Consider the following 18470-nt stretch of genomic DNA (forward strand, 5'->3'; position numbering starts at 1 on the left):
CAGACTATCAATTTTAAATACTAATATATCCACGTGGAATTATAAACAAAACTTAAAGGGTCAGGGTATTTTACCATATTTTTTTCATATAAAAAGTTATGGCCATTTGAAAGTCACATCGATGAAAAGGTTATGTCACATAGTATGACATATTTTGACAACTGGATTGTAAATGATATTTAATATGAATAGTTTTATCTCTTGGTAAAGTGATATGTTAAAAAAAAACCTCTAAATCTAAAAGTTATGAGACAATTGATGTTTTCATTTTGTAGCATAAAGGTTAAGTTTTATATAATGAATAGTTATCTTTTCATAAAGTAATTATTAAAATAATACCTTTATCAAAGGATTGTGTCTTACAATAAGTAAAGGAGTCTTTAAGATATAAAGGTGTCTTGATAAAAGGGTTGTGTCCTGAAAGAAAAGACACTTACAAATCTATGAAAAGAACTTGTTGCCAACCATTTTTACACATCAAAAATAAATAAGACAAGATCAGAAAATTAAAAGAAGTGTTATATTCTGAAAATAAATATTAAAACTTGAGTTCTTATCATTTACCAAAGGAGTCCAAATTGTTTGTAATTTACTTGTAGAAAATAGGTTTTAAGGCTAAACAACTTTGCAAACCCTCGATGTGTGTCCAATGGTCTACTCTCGTAAAAGTGCTAGATGAAGTTAAACGCTAACTTCATTTAAAGACCATTCACATAATTTCCCTTTGCATACTGAGTGGTGGGAGTAAAATAAATCTTAAAGATAATGTCTATTAAAGGGCAAATTTTGAAGTCAATTTTGCTGGTTTCTTTGAATTTCATCCATTATGGCATGTTAGCAATGACATGTTAGTGTCACATGGTATAAAATGACAAGTGACATTTTGACTAAGTTACCATTATTCCTATGAGCTTATTGGATTCAAAATAAAGCATAAGGATTTATTTGACTCAAAACAAAAGTACAAAAGCTTGATTGAAAGTAACAAACAAAAAAGCTTATTTGAATTTTTCTAAATAATGTATAATTTTTTTTAGATATTATGCCTAAATATATTAATCATTAATGTATTGATCATTAATTCCAATATACAGGAAATTTTTTTTGAAAAGTAAATACATTTGAACATGATTAATGTAGTAATAATTGATGTATTAATTAATCCTAGTGACAACATGCATGAAATTAACATTTACCAGCATTAATATTAATTCCACAAAAGTTACAATCAAAAGTCAAAACCATGAAATTAATGCAAAGGCAAAAGCAAGAAATAATTTAAATTAGAGTAATTATAGTCAATAAATGAAGAAATTACCAAATGGGAAATTTATGGAGAAGCTAGGTTTTAGCCAACGAAGGGAAGGGAATGCCAAAACAAGTGCAAGAAATGAAGGCAAGTTAGTTGGCAACAATAGTCGTCGGTTTGTTGACAACAAAATTAAAGGTAGCAAGTGTGCAAGGCAATGGGGAGAAAACAGACTTAGGGCTGAAGAGTGAATAAAATAAACTAAGAAGAAGAAGAAGACAGAAAAGCACTAAAGTTGGAGAGAATGATTGGCGGCAAAATAGTGATGCTAATAAGGGCTTAAGGGTTATAGGTAGGAGTTAGTGCTTAATGGGTTAGGAGCTTAGGGTTGAAAGTGAGAAAAAAAAACATCTAGAAGAAAGGAGGAGATGTCAAGTAGCTTAAGGTAAAACACTAAAACTCTTGAAATTAGAAGCATAAAAAATAACTATAATATATATAATTAGATATTTAATTGAGTTGGTAGAAAAATTTTCCATCGGCAACCAACTGAATAAACTAAAGAAACCAAAGTCCCAAAATAGGATACCCGAATACTCAAATACCTTATTAACTTGACTTATTTGACTCGAATTGAATTTGTGGGTCTTGCTCACCCCAACTCATATTTTTCTGTTTTTAAGAGAAAATGATATACTTATATAAATTTGTAATCAAGCAATCCCAAATACAATTAAAATAATTCTTTTAAGAAAATAGTAGTGGTAAAAAGTATTTCATGAAATAAAGTAAAACGCAACACATCTTAATCTTAATCAAACAGTTTAATTACATTACATAATTTTTTTATGTGTGCACATGAGTATTTTTTGTTTATTTCTTTTTTAATAATAACAATAATAATGTATAAAATAAATATTTTTAAAATATAAAAGTTGAAGTATAAATAATTACAAATTTGTAATATTAATATATACATAATTCAATGCCATCAAAATTAAGAAAAATGTTTTTAATAAAAATCATTTAATGCAATTATAATTTTTATTTGCAAATATGATAAATCTTGTTGATATTTATTTGAAAATATTTAAAATAAAAATTTAGAAATATAATAAATAAATATATCTTTTTCATTGTTCAAAAAGTTTGTCAACACTCATGCTTTATGTTATAGATAATAAATTTTAGATTATAGATAACTTGATAATTTTATTAATTTTTTATGAAATTTGAATTAAAAATAAATTATCATGTCTCCAATAAAAAACTATCATGTCAAGTAAAATTGATATTTTGTTTTAAAGTCTATTTTTTTATACAAAAAGAAAAGTATAAGGTTTTAAAGATGTATAAACAAATTTTTGGGTACATAAAGGTGTGTTAAAAATTGATATTAGTTAAACAAATTTTTGTAAAAGATAATAGTGGAAAAAATAATTTAAATAGATCAGATTCGTGATACACATTAATGATACGGATTTATCATTTTTTCTTTAAGAGATTTTTAATAACTAAAGTCAAATTAAAATTAGCATTTGGTTCGTATGTTTTCATTTGAATCACCTATACAACAATTTTTTTATCTATAGCGAAGATAACCTTACTACATCCCTCATTTCATGCCATCAGCAATCCTCAATAAATACCCCAAAATTTTGCTTAATATGTAGAAAAGTTTTCAAGTTCGACCAAGAAACAGCATTAGCAATTCCTAAAGTGATCATGAAAGACACCTTCAACAGTGGATTGATGGCGTTAGGTTCGATGAGCTCTATTAATGTTGAATAGCAACCAATCTTAAGGCAACAAAGACCATCTGATCAACAACTTTACGCGGGGATTTATTGAGCCTAGCATTTGTGGGAAAAGCACAACCAAGAATGAATAGTATCTTCAAGATACTTTTTAATTAAGATGATCTTTTTGGAAGTAACTATGTTGTGGTGGTTAAATATCATTTCATTGCTCCACTTCTAAAAAGGACTACACAATGATACCAATAACACACTCGGTGGGTATTGCAAGACGAGAAAATCTTGTTAGTACAAATGGAGTTTAGTTAGGATTCAAAGGAACCGACAAAATTAATTGCAAGGCGTGCCTTCATAGATGTTATCTTTAAGAAATATTTTGCCCCCATCACCTGATATGCAAATGAAAAATTATGCGAATAGTCTTAGGGATACAATAAAACTAATATCTAATTTCATCTTACACTTATAAGAGTAAATCACTAGATGCACCTGAAGGTCACAAAGTTGTTTAATCTTAGAGTTTACTTTCTACAGTAAGTAGTTGTAAGGAATTTAAACACTTTCAATAAACAATGGGAACTCCAAATGTTTATGTCTTTTTCTAAATTTTTTATTCAAAACATAACACTTCTTCTACTCTTATTTTTCTGCTCATGTTTTGTTTGATCGATGTGTTGAAATAGTTAGCAACAAGTCCTTTATATAAACTTGAAAATATCTTTATACCTTAAACACATCTTTGTATGTTACAAGATATAATTTTTGGATAAAAGTATTATTCCAATAATTACGTTAAGAAAGGATAACTATTCATACCATAATATATAACCTTTGAGCAACAATATGAAAAGATAATTTTTCATATCATAACCTTTTAATAATGGTGTTTTTCAACTATCCCATAAGTTTCAGATTTAGAGGTGTTTTTTCAATATATCACTTTATCAGAGACATAACTTTTGATATGAAAAACCATTAGCAATTCAATATTCACACTATGTGATATAATCTTTCAATTGATATCTCTTTCCAATAATTACAATTTTTCATATGAAAAAAGACATAACTTTTCAATTATTACTTTTCATTTTGCAAATACACCACAAACCTCCTTTGAGATTCTAAGTAAACCGCACTTAAGTAAATATATTTTATTATAGAAATTCATTCATAAATATAAAAATTGTATAATATCTAAAAAATTCTCTAACTATTCAAAACAATTCAAATAATCTCTTATATTTTTATTGCATTAAATTAAACCTTTATACTTTTATTTTGAGCCAAACAAACACTTATTTTTTTTATTTAAGTCAAATAAACTCATATGATTAATTATTGACTTAGTTAAAATACTATTTGTCATTCTATATTATATTGACATAACATATTAACATGTTATAATAACTGTTGGTGTGACATAATGACATGGTCATATTACATTTCTCATCTTCTACATCAATGTCTTGTGAGAATAAAATAATACAATAAATTTTAATTAATAACAATTAATCAACCATTAGTTATAAGAGTTTGTATGACTCAAAATAAAATATAAACGCTTGATTGAACGTAATAAAAAAATAAAAACTTATTTAAATTTTCTTGAATAGTTAGAAGTTTTTTCGAACATTACAACTATAAAAATTTTACTTGTGAGTGTACAAAGTAGTAATCTTTATTTTTTGGATAAATATACTTACTCTTTAACTTTTGACCATAATTACATACAAGTCAATTGGTATTCAAATTAAACAGTTATCCTAAACGTATAAACAACGTTAATGCTTAAATGTAAAATGTTTAAAATACTCTTTTTTTGTCTTCACTCTTTTCCTTTCTCTCAAGTTGGCTTGCAACGCTCCCTTATACCAACAGGCCACCCCATGGTTGGATTTGGCTATGGAATGCCAAATTCAGTTAGATCTCCTTAGGGGAGAGTGAGATCTGACGGTGCAACCCAAATTTCATGCCCCCTTGAAGAGTGTCAATCTAGTGCTCCCTTCAATCTAGCTAGATTTGGCGCTCTCCAACCAAATTCGATCTCAAGGTGGATGATCAAGAGAGATTTTTTTTTTAATAAGAGAAAAAAATTTAAAAAATAAAAAATTATAATTAATATAACGATAATTTTTAAAATTAATGAATAGCAAAGTTATCATAAAAATATTACCATGTCATCAAACTAACGAAAATATTGATAATAAATTAACAGCAAGACTTATGTATCCAATAAAAGATATTTTTTGAAACAAATTATCCATTTTGAATATTAATAGACTCGCATATAATTATGATTAAAAATTTTAAAAATCAATATATTTTACTCTTATTTTTTATATATCGTGAAAGATAATAATTTGTAAAGGTGTTGGATTATACATAATCATCACTTAAAAAATGTCATAGCTTGGATAGTCCAAACCTGAATGATTCCATTCGTAACAATTTAAATTTGAAAATAACTTGATTTTATTCATTCTATTGCCATTTCTATTCAATAAAAACCTCTTTTTTGAGTTTTATCTTCTTGTTCACTTTCTCATCTTAAGATTTATAAAATTTAATTAAAATTAATCATTTTAAATTAAAATCTCAAATTCTAACTACTAATCCTGAATTGTAATGAGACGATAATAATTACCTTTGCTAAACTACATAATAAATGGGTCATTTGATCAAAGAATATAATTCGTCATTATCTTTCTTGTTTTAGTAGACAATAGTAAGGCATAATTACCTTATTTAGCGTATTATATTGGATTTTGGAAGTTTCTACTTCCAAAATTATATTTAGAAAATCATAAGCATGATGTTTACAAAACTCATTAAAAAATTCAAATAAATTTCTTTTTTATTACATTATATTAAATTTTTATATTTTTATTTTGAATTAAATAAACTTTTAATTAATTTATTAATCAAAATATTACTCATCATTTTATTCTCATGAAATATTGACATAAAAAGTGATATATTATAACATGTCAGCATATCATATCAACATTACATAATATAAAATAATAAGTAACATTTTAATAAATAAATATTAGTTAACCATTAATTATAAAATATAAGAACTTGGTTGAATATAATAAAATAATAAATACTTAAATTTTTTTAAAATATCATCCCAAAGTTGTGTTTTGTATGGTTATCTTGGACAAATGGTTTATCCCTTACCTTCTTATATTCTCTTGAGGGTGCACTGCTACATGAATGTCATCTTCAATAATTCAACAATCGAGAACAAATGAATCAAATAGGCCACGCATATGACTGCCATCAGTTGCTGCTTAATTAGCAGATCAAACAGGGTATGCATATGGCTGCCATCATTTACTGCTTAATTTGCAGTCAGTCACTGCTTAATCCGCTGTCCAGAAAACACACCAGGTCTCCGATATTGAAAGGGAACCTGAAATTCAAATAAGATCTGTGGAATGAACTTCATCTTCATGCATGGTGATACCATTTTTTGGTTTTAGCTTATGAATTAGATATCTTATTTCTTCGCCATTAGATCCTTAATCAGCCCCAGTATCTCCTTTCTCATCTCACTGACCACTGATGGAGTAACCTGCTCCTTTACAGCAGAAAACCACAAATCAGTAGCATCTTTGTTTTCACTGCTTTCATGCCAGCAGCATATAGTTCTTGCAGTCACTGTAACATATAAGCCACAATCATAGCCATTAACTTGCTGTGGTGTGCCAATGCATTCCAGATACTTGGCATTCCATGCTGAACTGGATTCACCGACAAAACCAACGACAGATTTAAACAGCCTCATGGCATGCCTCTTATTCATCTGCCCATTGCTATCATGATGAACAAAGACATTAGCACTTCTGTAGTATGCAAGTAAGCTCCAGTGGCTTCCACCTTCAGCTATGCTCACATCATCGTTATTATTGACAGGAAATATCACCAATTTCTTATCTGGCAGTTTAAGGGGTTCCAAAAATTCTTTGAGACCACCAACATCAGGGCAGTTAGCTATCCAGAAAGCAATTGATGGTGAAAGCAATAGGATGTCCTGTGAAGGATGACTTGAAGATGGGAGACTGAAATAAAACTCAATGATTCTATCATTCAAATAATATGGACCACTGAGGATTTCCAAGTCAGATTGCCTGAGCACAACATCATTGTAACTCAGAATCTTTTCATCTGCAGCAGATTTTCCCATGCTCTAGATATCAATCTGTATTCCGGAAAAATAAACAAGCATGATGATTTAATTTACTTAAAAAGGAAAGAAGGAAGAAGAAGAAGAAGATTCTACAAACATAATAAGAAACCAAAAATTATATCTTAAATTTTTTATCTAGAAAGTAGGGAACATCAGCAGCAATGAATACAAGGAAAAGATTTATTAGCTATTCAAGTGCTAAAATTGGTTCAACTCTAAGTCCTGATCAGTAATATGTAACTAAGTAATCTTCAAAAAGACACATCAACCCTAAACATCCAGCAACTTGCAATAAATCTTAACTTTTTCTTTATACTTTTCTTGCATTATAGTAGCTTTAGAGTTGTCCACGCACAAAAAAAGGGGGGGAAGGGAATAGGAAAAGAAAAGACCCTCCATCCCTTAAGTTCATCAATTTGTCCCTAAATTATATTTTTAGCAGAAAGCACCTTCTTCCTCAAAGGCTTTGCAATAAAGTTACTAAAATTGAAAGAGGACTAATGCAAGATTTTCTGACTGAACGTGCACACACAAGAATATATGAAGAACAAAACCAACCCTAGCAAAAACAGTAGTTCAGTTCCACATTACTTGTTTTATCTAGAGCAAAATAAGCATGGCCTATGCTAAACCAATGCTACATTCTACTGATGACATATTGTAATACAAGTTAGACAACCAAGTAAAGTAATCCAGATATTAACATTCAAAGGCAGACCCAGTTAAGGTCAGCTCTATATGAACTGCAACAATTTATTCAGGCCAAAGGCAGCTCTCAGAATAAGAAGCCTTTCCCTTGTTAACCAGTACTCGTATACCTTTTGGAATAGACCCACCTTTCTGTACTCTAACCCTTATGTAAAATTCAAACACAAATCCACACAAACAACAAACCCAATCAATCCACTTGGGGAAGACTAAAGAGACAAAGAGGAAAAACCCAATATGAAGTAATCCTTATTCGTCACTAAGAAACAGAAAACAAATCACACACAAGTTGTTTTCTGGTTTTATTGATAGTTAAAGGGTAAGAATCCCTTGTAATTAATCTCGTATCCCCTCTGTTTAAACTCAAGATATCTAATCATAGGTAATTTCCGTCACTAATTCATTCACCTCGGATTAAACCTTCTGGTCCGTCTAAAGAGTAGATAAAGCATCATTATTAGTAATCATTCGAAGTAGAAGAGGAAAGAAAACCTTAAGAACAAAAAAAAAGCCAAAACAAATTGAAAACTTCAAAATGAACTTAACCCTCTTACCCAAAACGACGCCTGGGGATAAAGCGTACGCGTTATTCGCTTCCTGGATTATCACCGTCGACAGAACTATGAACTACAAGCACAGATGGTTTCTAGAAACGGACCAAGAAAGAAAATAAACCTTAAGAGTTAGAGGCCGATCTAATGCCCAAAACCATAAACAAACTAAATGGCCTTTTGAGGTTTTATTGGGGCTTCGCTAACCTTGGTATGGGTTTGGGTTGAGCTTTGGGAGTAGCCCAATTGCTTCACTTATTAGTTTACGGTTCCTGTTTTGTTTTGGGTCCAGGGTGTTGGCCGCCACTACTTATATCTTTATTATGTTTGAGTAGGATGTATGTATATATCTCGTACTTTAGAAGACCATATAAATATAGATTCTTAAATACAATGCACTTCCATTTATACTATTTGTTCCTGATGATGATTTTCATCTGTTTGATGAGGGAGAAGGGAAATAACAGAAGTATTCAAAGGAAGTTTCCGCTGTGTGTTGAATCGCCTTAAAATGGCAAGAGAACAACACAAGCACTAAATTTTTAAACAACCATACTGTCAACATCAGCATGATAGCTGGAAAATAGAGGAACACCATCGATGGAAGCAATTTCTGGTGGATATCAATTTATTTCAAAACCATTCGATTCAATAGCAGCAATATTATTAGGCTTTAAGGGATGCCCCTGCTTTCACAAGGTCTTCTAGTGTCTTCAAAATCTGAGGCTCGGTCAAACCTTCCAAGCGAATGCCCCTCTCCACGCCCATATCTGCAAAGAAACCAGATTGCATCAGGTGGATCTGATGCCACAAAACTTATCTACGTCACTATGTGCAGACAGCTTAGAACAACAGCATGGGGAAGAAAATAAGCTGGGTGGCACCCATGACACTCGCTTAGCTAGCTAGGGTCTTGCACAGACACTTAGGATAAATAACTACAAAGCAGGACAGATTTCACACCAAGATTTTGCAATCATTAAAGTAGTAAACAATTAAACCTTATTACTGCTACTATATGCTAAGAATAAATAAAAAATCTATCCAATCTCGTTTAGGCCTAGATGCTTAAATAAATAATCTTTAAATATGTGTGCAAAGAAAAGGCTATAAGAAAATGGATAACAATGAACTAAAAGGTATTTGTCGACTAGTATTAGTTTCGTTATCATCGGAACAGAGAACAATATTTCAGATAATCTCACTGCACAAAGGCAATAATGGTACCAAGTAGAAGATCATAAAATGCAAGCAGCATAAACTAAATAGATACAAAAGCAAGCAACAAACATCATTGCCTAACATAAATATGTTCTACAAACACTTCCCCTTGCCCAGTGGCTGAGCTACAGAATGAAGTCAAAACCCCCTCATTCTGGAACACCACAAAAGTTAATGGTGAGAATAATAAAATATAGCAAGTAATTTCAGTCTGATTCTTGTGTCCATGACCAAATGAACTTACTAAGCAAGCTTGCAACATCATGCAACATTTGAGGATAATCTTAAGGGGGAAGAAAAAAGAGAAGAAAGAGAATTGAATTCACCAGTCTACCACAAATTCACATCATAGAAATCTTGAAGTACCTTCTAAATCAAGCAGTCTAACCAAACATGCAAAGCAATAACTATGTAAAAATTCTAGATTTGACAAACCATACATATTTGAAGTACTCCATAGCATATTTTCTCTCTTTAATGAGTGATGACCCTCATTCATAGATTACCAATAGCTTGTTTGGGTAAGGAAGGCTCTTCCAACAAAAGAAGTCCTGCACCTGAGCATTTGGCTCATTGGTTGGTGCATGATCCTCTTGACTAAAGAGCAAGGTTCGAACCCCCCATCCCCCAATTATAAAAAAAAAAAAAAAGAAGTCTTTTTGGTCCATCAATTTTGGTCACTAAATCATCTTTTAAATTGCATTTGCTTGTTCAAGTTTAGCAAATTGTCTATTCTGATCATCTGATGAAAAGGGGCCTTGATTGTGGGCCATTAGGACATATTTAATGAATAATTGTCTATCTGCATTGTCCATCCTGCATTGTGAGGTCTCACACGTTGATGGGGAGCTTCATGATATTTGATTAGGTTCCAGTGTGGGGCGTTTACATCTGGGCGATGGCAGTTTGTTGAATGCAGTGTACTGTTCATAGAAACCGAATAAGCACATGCAAACAACCCTAGATAACCGCCCTTCCTTCTCTTATTCATGTTTAAACATTATCCCTTATATAAAATCTTTCACAAACCTTAATTCTACATGCTTCCTAATGCATTTCCCCCTAAAATCACTCAGCCAAAATTGACCCAAAACACACATCTCGCAGCTGTCAGCAAAATTGTTAACCTCAGGCCTAGTTTTCAGCCACTATTTTGTAATCCTTACCAACCTAAACGCAAACCCCACTTTCAACCATAACTAGTTTTCCTAAACCAACTAAGGCAGGTTATCTCAAATTTGCAGTACATTACCCATTGAACATTAAATTTTGGAGCATATCATTTTGAACGATGATAGAAACCAATATTGATTATAAACAGAAATCAGTCCCAACCAAACAATTTATTGTGTTTTAACAACAATTGACAAGAGCACAACATTTCTGTATTCCAAGGGCCATTACATTAGTAATCATTTCAATTAAAGTTTTCTCTTGTTTCTTAGTTCCTGCATATCCAGTATTCCCTGAAGCTCATTTTTCCCATTGTCATTAGAACTGAAACCACCTTTGATACGAGTAAAGTAGCATATAATAGCATCTTATGCTAGTAATGCTTCGAATACCTTGACCAACATCACACTGCAAACAGATGATGGCATGAAAAGACAGCAGGTAAATGCAGCTAGGGAAATGATTTAAGAAGAGTTACGTTATTTTGAACTATACTTAAAGTGAAAAACACTAGTTATCTACCAACAGTCCTCTTAAATTCCTAAATCAAAATTGGAAAAGCAAAACTTCAAAAAGAAAAACTTCAAAGATAGAAAAGGAAATCAAGAGAAACGGAGAGCAGAAGATATACCATATCTAGCCCACATCTGGGGCTCGATCCCACTGCATTCACGGATAAGGATTGGGAATTTGGGGTTTAACGTCTTGAGATCCTTGTAATTTTTCTCCACGAATGACCTATTACCACCAAAAAGAAATTTATTATATTAAGTTTTTTTTTGTTAAAAAAGAAAGAAAGAAATGTTAAGTTTAGATTGAGGAAAATGGGAAAAGAAACCTAGCGCAGGCACTCGCATCGGATTTTTGGCAAAACAGAATTCGTAGTTCTTTGAGGTTTCGCGATAATTGGCCTCTCCACGCCATTCTTTCTTTTCTGTACTATCTGATAACAAATTCAACACTTGGGTTCGAAGTACCTTGAAAAGGTGGTGGAGCGTTTGAGAGGAGAGATAGGGGAGACTCGGGAAGAAGAAGAAGAAGTGCCCAAGATAACAGAGAGCGTGTGGGGATAAATATGTAATTTCAACCTAATCTAAGCAAGAAAGGCACATGAGAGCACTGTAAATTTTTAACAAAACTAAATAAAGAATACTAACTTCCATTTTTTTTTTTATAAAAGTTAGCTATCATTATGTAAATATATCATATCTAAATGTTACAAAAATTAAGCACTTGTTATTATTATTTATGTTATTTTTATTTTGATATAAAAATCAATATTTGTGTGAGTTTTAAAAATTAAATTTTCTTCAAATGCTATTAAGTTTATTCATTTATGTTCATTAGACAGAATTGAATTGGATTTAAAACTTGTATATAATTATGGCACTTCTTATGTAATTTATGCCTCATATTATATTTATTTACAATTTATATAATTTTATATATTAGAAATTTTTTAGTTTAAACCTTACATTAAGTTTTATTATTAAAGAGAATTATTAAGTTTTTTTTTATCATTATTGTTAACATTTATGTTAAGATTTTATGAAAATTGATTTGAACTTTACATTGATTTCCTACTTGTTTATGTAAACCTATTATCAACTTATATGTACTTATTTTTATCTTTCATTATGTTTATAATTATCATAATTTATTTTAAATTAATTATGATATTTTTTACTCATGTTGTAGTGAAGGTGACGTGATTTTATTTATATTCTTACATGTTTATTGTAATATTTGAAAAAGTTTAATGTTTATAATTATAACTATTTATCTTAAGTTAATTACAACACTTTTATTTTATTCTCACATATTTATATTAATATTTTTAAAATATTATTCTTAAACGTTAGCATTTTATTTAAATGCATAAAATTATATTTTTTTGGTAAGAATTCTTTATTGCTAGTTTGAAGGATACATTTTTTAAAAAATTTTGAAAAAATTAAATATTAAAATTTTCTATTTTACATTAAATTAGATAACATTTTAACTTTTATTATTATATATTTACGTTAAGTTTTTAAAAAAGTTAATTTCAATTTTATGATTCATGTATATATGTCAAATGTTACGGTTTTTTATTTTTATTCCCAAACATTTACATTAAACTTTAAAAACTATTATTTTTTTAACATTAAGATTTTATTTAATTGCATTAAATTATAATTTTTGTGCAAGAATTATTGGTTACTAGTTTGAGAAATATATACAAATTATTTTATTTTTTTACAATAAACTAAATATTAGATTTTTCTATTTTATAATAAATTATATGATTTTTTCCATTATTATTTTTGAAAAACTAATTTTTTTACGGTGTGTGTTACTTATTTACATCAAACTACAATTAGGTTATACTTCTTCTTACATTTCACTACATTTAAAATCATTATAATTTTACTTGAAATTGATTACAACACTTTTCAACCATGCATTTCACATAAGATGTTACATATGCTTATCCTTGTTCTCATATGTTTATATTAAATTTTTAAGAGAAATGTTATTTTTTAAAAAATAATATTTTATATAATTACATGAAATTATTTATTTATTTTATAATAATTCTTTGTAGTTAGTTTGAGAGATACAAAGTACTTAAAAAGGTTTTTTAAAAAAAAAATCTAAATATTTAATTTTTGGTTTTACGATAAATGATAAGATTTTTTCTTTTATTCTTACACATATACCTTAGAATCTTAGGAAAGTTAATTTCAATATTATGGTGCATCTTACTTATTTACATTTAACTATAATTATGTTATACTTACTCTTACTTCCATTACATTTAAAATCATTATAACCTAAGATAGATTGGTTAAAATTTGGTGATGCTAATTCCAATTTTTTCCATTTTTGTGTTGCTTGTAAAAGAAATAAGCATAAGATATTGAGATTGCGATATTTGGAAAGGAATTGGTGTGATGACCAATTGTTACTTCAAGATCATGTAGTTTCATTTTTTAAACAATTGTATTTAAAAGAGAACGGTGATGTGTCGTGTTATCCTATCAAGGATATGTTTTCTAATCTTTCTATAAATGATTAATTGAATTTAATAAGATCAATTGAGTAGCAGAAAGTTCATATTGCTTTGTTAGAAATGAAAACAATGAAGGCTCTTAGACTAGATAGCTTGCACGTGGCATATTTTCAATCTCAATGGGCTGTAGTAGGTTAGAGTTTGATTATATGTATAATGTGTTTGAGGGGTTGAAATTGGTAAAGATATGTGTAGTTCTCTTATTGTTTTGATTTCGAAAATAATTGCTTCAAAATTCAATTTTTAGTTTCAACTGATCAATTTATTATCTGTTGTTTTCAAGGTGTTACTGAAAGTTATCACCAACAAATTGAAACCTATGATGAGTTAGATAGTGTCAAGTACACAAACCAGTTTCATTTCGGGTAGGCAAATCATTGATATTATTATTGTTGCTCAGGAAGTGAGGCACTCATTCCAAAAGAAGCTAGGCAAGACAAGTTGGATGATGCTTAAAATCAATCTAGGAAAAGCATGTGATAGATTGAGTTGGGATTTCCTATATGATACTTTTAGACACCAAAATTCCATATAAGATTGTGGACTTATTGGTACGTAGTTAGGGAGGTAGCAGTACTAAATTGTTATGGAATGGTTCATTCACCTGCTTTTACACCTTCATGAGGAACACATCAAGGTGACATTGTCTCCATATTTATTTGTACTCTATTGCTTATGGGATTAATGTAGTTGTTGCATAGGGTTTATGGAAGTCAATTAAACTAAGCCCCATATGTCCATCTTTAACTTATTTTTTTTTTGCAAATGACTTGCTGTTATTTATCGAAGCCTCTGTTGATCAAATAAAGATTAGCAGACTTTTGTGCATGTTTTAGACAAAAAATGAGTGTAGATAAATCACTTTTTATTGTTTTAAAAATGTGAGCATTGCTTGTGTAAGCAGTATGTAGAATTGTTTGGGCTTCCATTACTTGAATGATTTAGGTAAATACCTTGGGGTTCCATCATGCAGTGGCTGAAAAAGATATAGCACTTTTTCATATCTGATTGATAGAGTGAAGAACAAACTTACTACGTGGAAGGCATCAACACTTTCATTTATAGGACGTTTGACTCTAATTACATTGGTGCTTATGGTTATTCCCACTGATGTTATGCAAGCCACTTCTATTCCTTTAACTACATATGTGGTCTATTCTCCCTCTATTTCTAGCTGTTAGTTATAACTTCGTTTGGTTTAATAGTGCAACAAGTAATAGTAATTATTCAGTAATACCTATTATTTAAAATGGGTAAAAACTCCTCTTTAACTAAACCAGATCTTTCCCTCGGTATTATCTATTCCATGTCTCACGGAATAGCTGTTAACTTGTTATGACTAAATTACCCTTATTAGATTTAAAAAATTACAATCTTATCCATATAAAATATTTTTCTCTCTTTTCTGCCTTAGTTTCTTTCAATCAGTCGCATGGTTCTCTTTCACGATTTAGGGTTCCACCAGTAGCATGACTTCTCTCATCCACCTTTCCAGTTACATTACTTTTTTCCATACTCCAAGTACTTACTTATTGTGCTCTTGTTTTCCGTTGAAGGTGGAAATGACCCAATGTTGAATTATTTTGAAAATGATGTGATTTGCTTTTATTTGACTTGTGTGTTTCTCGATATTTTGTTTTTGGGTTGAGTTTGTTCTCCTTTATTTCTTTGATTCATTGTCAATATTATAAATTATGCTTAGTAGCTGTGATTTGGGAAAAGTAATGCCATCCTTCCCGTCATCATCTTCAACTACTATGATTTCTTCTATAACTTTACAATCAATTATACTCATTATTTCAAGTTGCTCCATGCTATTAGTAGTAGAAGATGTTATCAAATTTATAAGTCCGTGACACTTTGACATTTCCTAATGTTTGAAAAGATTTTGAAAAGATACTGAAGAATGCACTAAACTCTTTAGTTTGTTACATCCCAATATTTTTTGGGTTTTCAAGTTTTAGAACATTGATCTGGGTTAGAACTTTCCCTTCCAAAGATGTGTCAACTTAAGAAGTTTAGATAGGTTTAATTCGTGAAGTTGATTTAGTGTCCATGCATGCTTTTCCTCACCATCTAATTCTTCCCTTTGGAATATTTCACTAAGGAAGCATCACTCACAATAAGCTTGGGAATAGAGGAAAAAGACCATAAGAAGAAAGATGAAAGAATAGTTGATTGCTTAGGTAAGCATATGAGCTTCAAGACTTTTAGTTTGGGGAAATACTGAACAGTTGGAAGTTGTCCAAGCCAAATCTTTTTCATAAAAGATTTTTGTTCCAACCATAGTTCTTCCAAGGAAGGAAATATCACCTAGAAATTGGAGAATTAATGTGCCAAAACAAAACCAAGGGATAAGTAGACTCGTATAACTAACAATTGATAAATTGTAATTAGTCAAAATGTCACTTGTTATTTTATATCTATTTGGAGTTGATATAACATAGATGTGGTGGGTGAAAAATGTCACATGATTATATAATCATGCCATTTTATCGTCCATCATGTTATATCAGCGTCACGTGACATAAAATGATAAGTAATATTTTGACTAACAATTAGACAATCATTAGTTATAAGAATTTATTTGACTTAAAATAAAAGGATAAGAATTTGATTGATTGTGATAAAAAAATAAAAATTTATTTGAATTTTTTTAAATAATTCAGAAATTTTTTTAAGTATTATACATTTAGGTGGCATTTGTAATTTTATAAGGAATGTGATTATTGAGAAGATAACTTTACAACGTTTGATATAATATGAAAAAGTAAGTATTACAGGGAATGTGATTGTTTGGAAAATTAGATTGAGAATACAATATAAATTTACAAAATTAGTCATATATATGAAATATAAAATTAAATAAATTAACATTCTTTTTTTAAAAATTTTTAACTTTTCAATTTATTCCTTAAAATAATAAATCATGTGAAATTACTAAATATTTATTTTAATAAATTAATTAAGTTTTAAAGAATTAAATTAATTAATTTAAATTATTTTATAAATAAATTAGTTAATTTAATCAATGTATAAACATTTAATTATTTTTTAGTTTATTCAAAGAATAAAATTAATTTTTAAACATAGAATTTAATTAATTTATAAATATTTACTCTTATTTTTTGCCCTTTGTACTATGGGCTTGAGTATTAGTTTTGAAAAAATTTTATAAACCAATACACCATGGATGAGCCATCCACAATCATGGTTGTTCACCCTTCTTTTGTAACCAAGGAAACTTGCTTTTTTAATATAAAATCTAACATCGTAATTTTCCAAAAGAAAAAGAACCCCATTTTTTCTTCTTCTTTTTTTTTTTTTTTGGTTTTCCCTCACCTTCTTCCGTGCATCCATCTTTTCTTGCAAACATTGACCTGAAAGAAGGTAAAAGAAGAAAAAAAAGAAAGAAGAAGAATAAGTTTGAGATAATTTACAAAAAAATTAAAGCTTTTTTATAATTTTTCCCTAATTGAGGAAAAATAACATCCCCTCTAAGTTAAGGGAATGACATTCTTTTAGCTGATTGTAATGACATTCTCTTGGTAAATGTATTCTCTTTCGTTTTGATAAACTAAACGTTGAAAAATCATTACAACCTATTAAATTGTAAAGAATGTTAATCACTTTTCTTAAATCAAATACCCTTTTAAAATATAATTAGCAAATCACAAATTTAAGATACAAAACAATTAAAATAAGCCATGATGTTATTTAAATAGGAAAAAAATTAATAAAATTAAATCTAAACATTTTGGAACAACTTTTTGTTTTGAAAAGCAAGCTTACTTTATTAATTTGAAAAAGTGAACCAGGCAATACATTACTAATCCGTAATTGTATAAAACAAAAATGTCGTCACAAAACCAATTGTGAAAAATTAATTACTAATAATATATTTTAGATTTGTTTGATGTGTCAATTTTGACGAAATCATCTCTCAAATCATTCATCATTCTAGGAATGTGTTTAATTTACCATTTTAGATTATATTAATATTACAATAATAATTTATTATATTATTATTAAAATAATTTTTATGATATAAAAGCTTATATTAAATTTGAAATCACGATCAAATTGGATCAGAGTTAATGAACTCTAGTTCGAAACTAGAGTGAAGATAGTTGATAGAATAAGGATGCTTGTAAAAGGAAATAAGATAGTAATTTTGGTTAATTTACCGTGAATTTAATTATATTTGGTTAGGGAGTAATCAATTTGATTAAATTTAAAGTAAAAACATTATCGATTCCATTTAATTGGAGTTAAAAAATTGAGTCAATCTATATTTTAAAATTTGAAAACTAAAGCCAAACACTATAATCAATTTATTGAAAATTTTAAAACCTTTTGAATTAGTAATGATTTTTTTCAATGATGTCTATTTGAAACTTAAGCAAAAGAACTAATTTTAAAAACTATAAAAAATTAAAGATATATATGCATCAATGGTAACTTTGATTATGTTCCATTGGAATTTATTGAAATGAATATTTTTAATAAAGACACTTAAGAGACTAATCGCATTAAATAATTTATTCATTATTAAATGAAA

At 29.0% G+C, this 18470-nt stretch overlaps 2 protein-coding genes across 2 annotated transcripts; both read right to left on the reverse strand.

Moving 5' to 3' along the window:
* Positions 1 to 5171: 5171 nt before the first annotated feature.
* LOC110412397 (Cysteine proteinases superfamily protein) lies at positions 5172 to 8779 on the reverse strand. Its single transcript, XM_021422927.2, has 2 exons — positions 8464 to 8779; positions 5172 to 7213 (listed from the first exon to the last, which is right to left on the reverse strand). Exon 2 carries the CDS (start codon positions 7196 to 7198, stop codon positions 6512 to 6514), a length of 687 nt encoding a protein of 228 aa, XP_021278602.1. The 5' UTR covers positions 7199 to 7213; positions 8464 to 8779; the 3' UTR covers positions 5172 to 6511.
* A 195-nt stretch (positions 8780 to 8974) lies between these two features.
* LOC110412314 (NADH-ubiquinone oxidoreductase B8 subunit) lies at positions 8975 to 11891 on the reverse strand. The gene is made up of 3 exons (XM_021422844.2): positions 11693 to 11891; positions 11486 to 11592; positions 8975 to 9230 (listed from the first exon to the last, which is right to left on the reverse strand). The coding sequence occupies exons 1-3, from the start codon at positions 11776 to 11778 to the stop codon at positions 9127 to 9129; spliced, it is 297 nt and encodes a 98-aa protein (XP_021278519.1). The 5' UTR covers positions 11779 to 11891; the 3' UTR covers positions 8975 to 9126.
* Between the last annotated feature and the right edge of the window lie 6579 nt (positions 11892 to 18470).

This window comes from Theobroma umbraticum, unplaced genomic scaffold, assembly GCF_002168275.2.
Source record: "Theobroma umbraticum cultivar Fairchild unplaced genomic scaffold, ASM216827v3 scaffold_95.0, whole genome shotgun sequence".
Classification (NCBI taxonomy): domain Eukaryota; kingdom Viridiplantae; phylum Streptophyta; class Magnoliopsida; order Malvales; family Malvaceae; genus Theobroma; species Theobroma umbraticum.

Coding starts and splice junctions, on each gene's coding strand:
- LOC110412314 (XM_021422844.2), bottom strand. CDS start 11,778: ATGGCGTGGAGAGGCCAATTATCGCGAAACCTCAAAGAACTACGAATT. Junction 11,593..11,692: donor GATGCGAGTGCCTGCGCTAG/GTTTCTTTTCCC, acceptor TGGTGGTAATAG/GTCATTCGTGGAGAAAAATT. Junction 9,231..11,485: donor CCAGATGTGGGCTAGATATG/GTATATCTTCTG, acceptor GTTTCTTTGCAG/ATATGGGCGTGGAGAGGGGC.
- LOC110412397 (XM_021422927.2), bottom strand. CDS start 7,198: ATGGGAAAATCTGCTGCAGATGAAAAGATTCTGAGTTACAATGATGTT.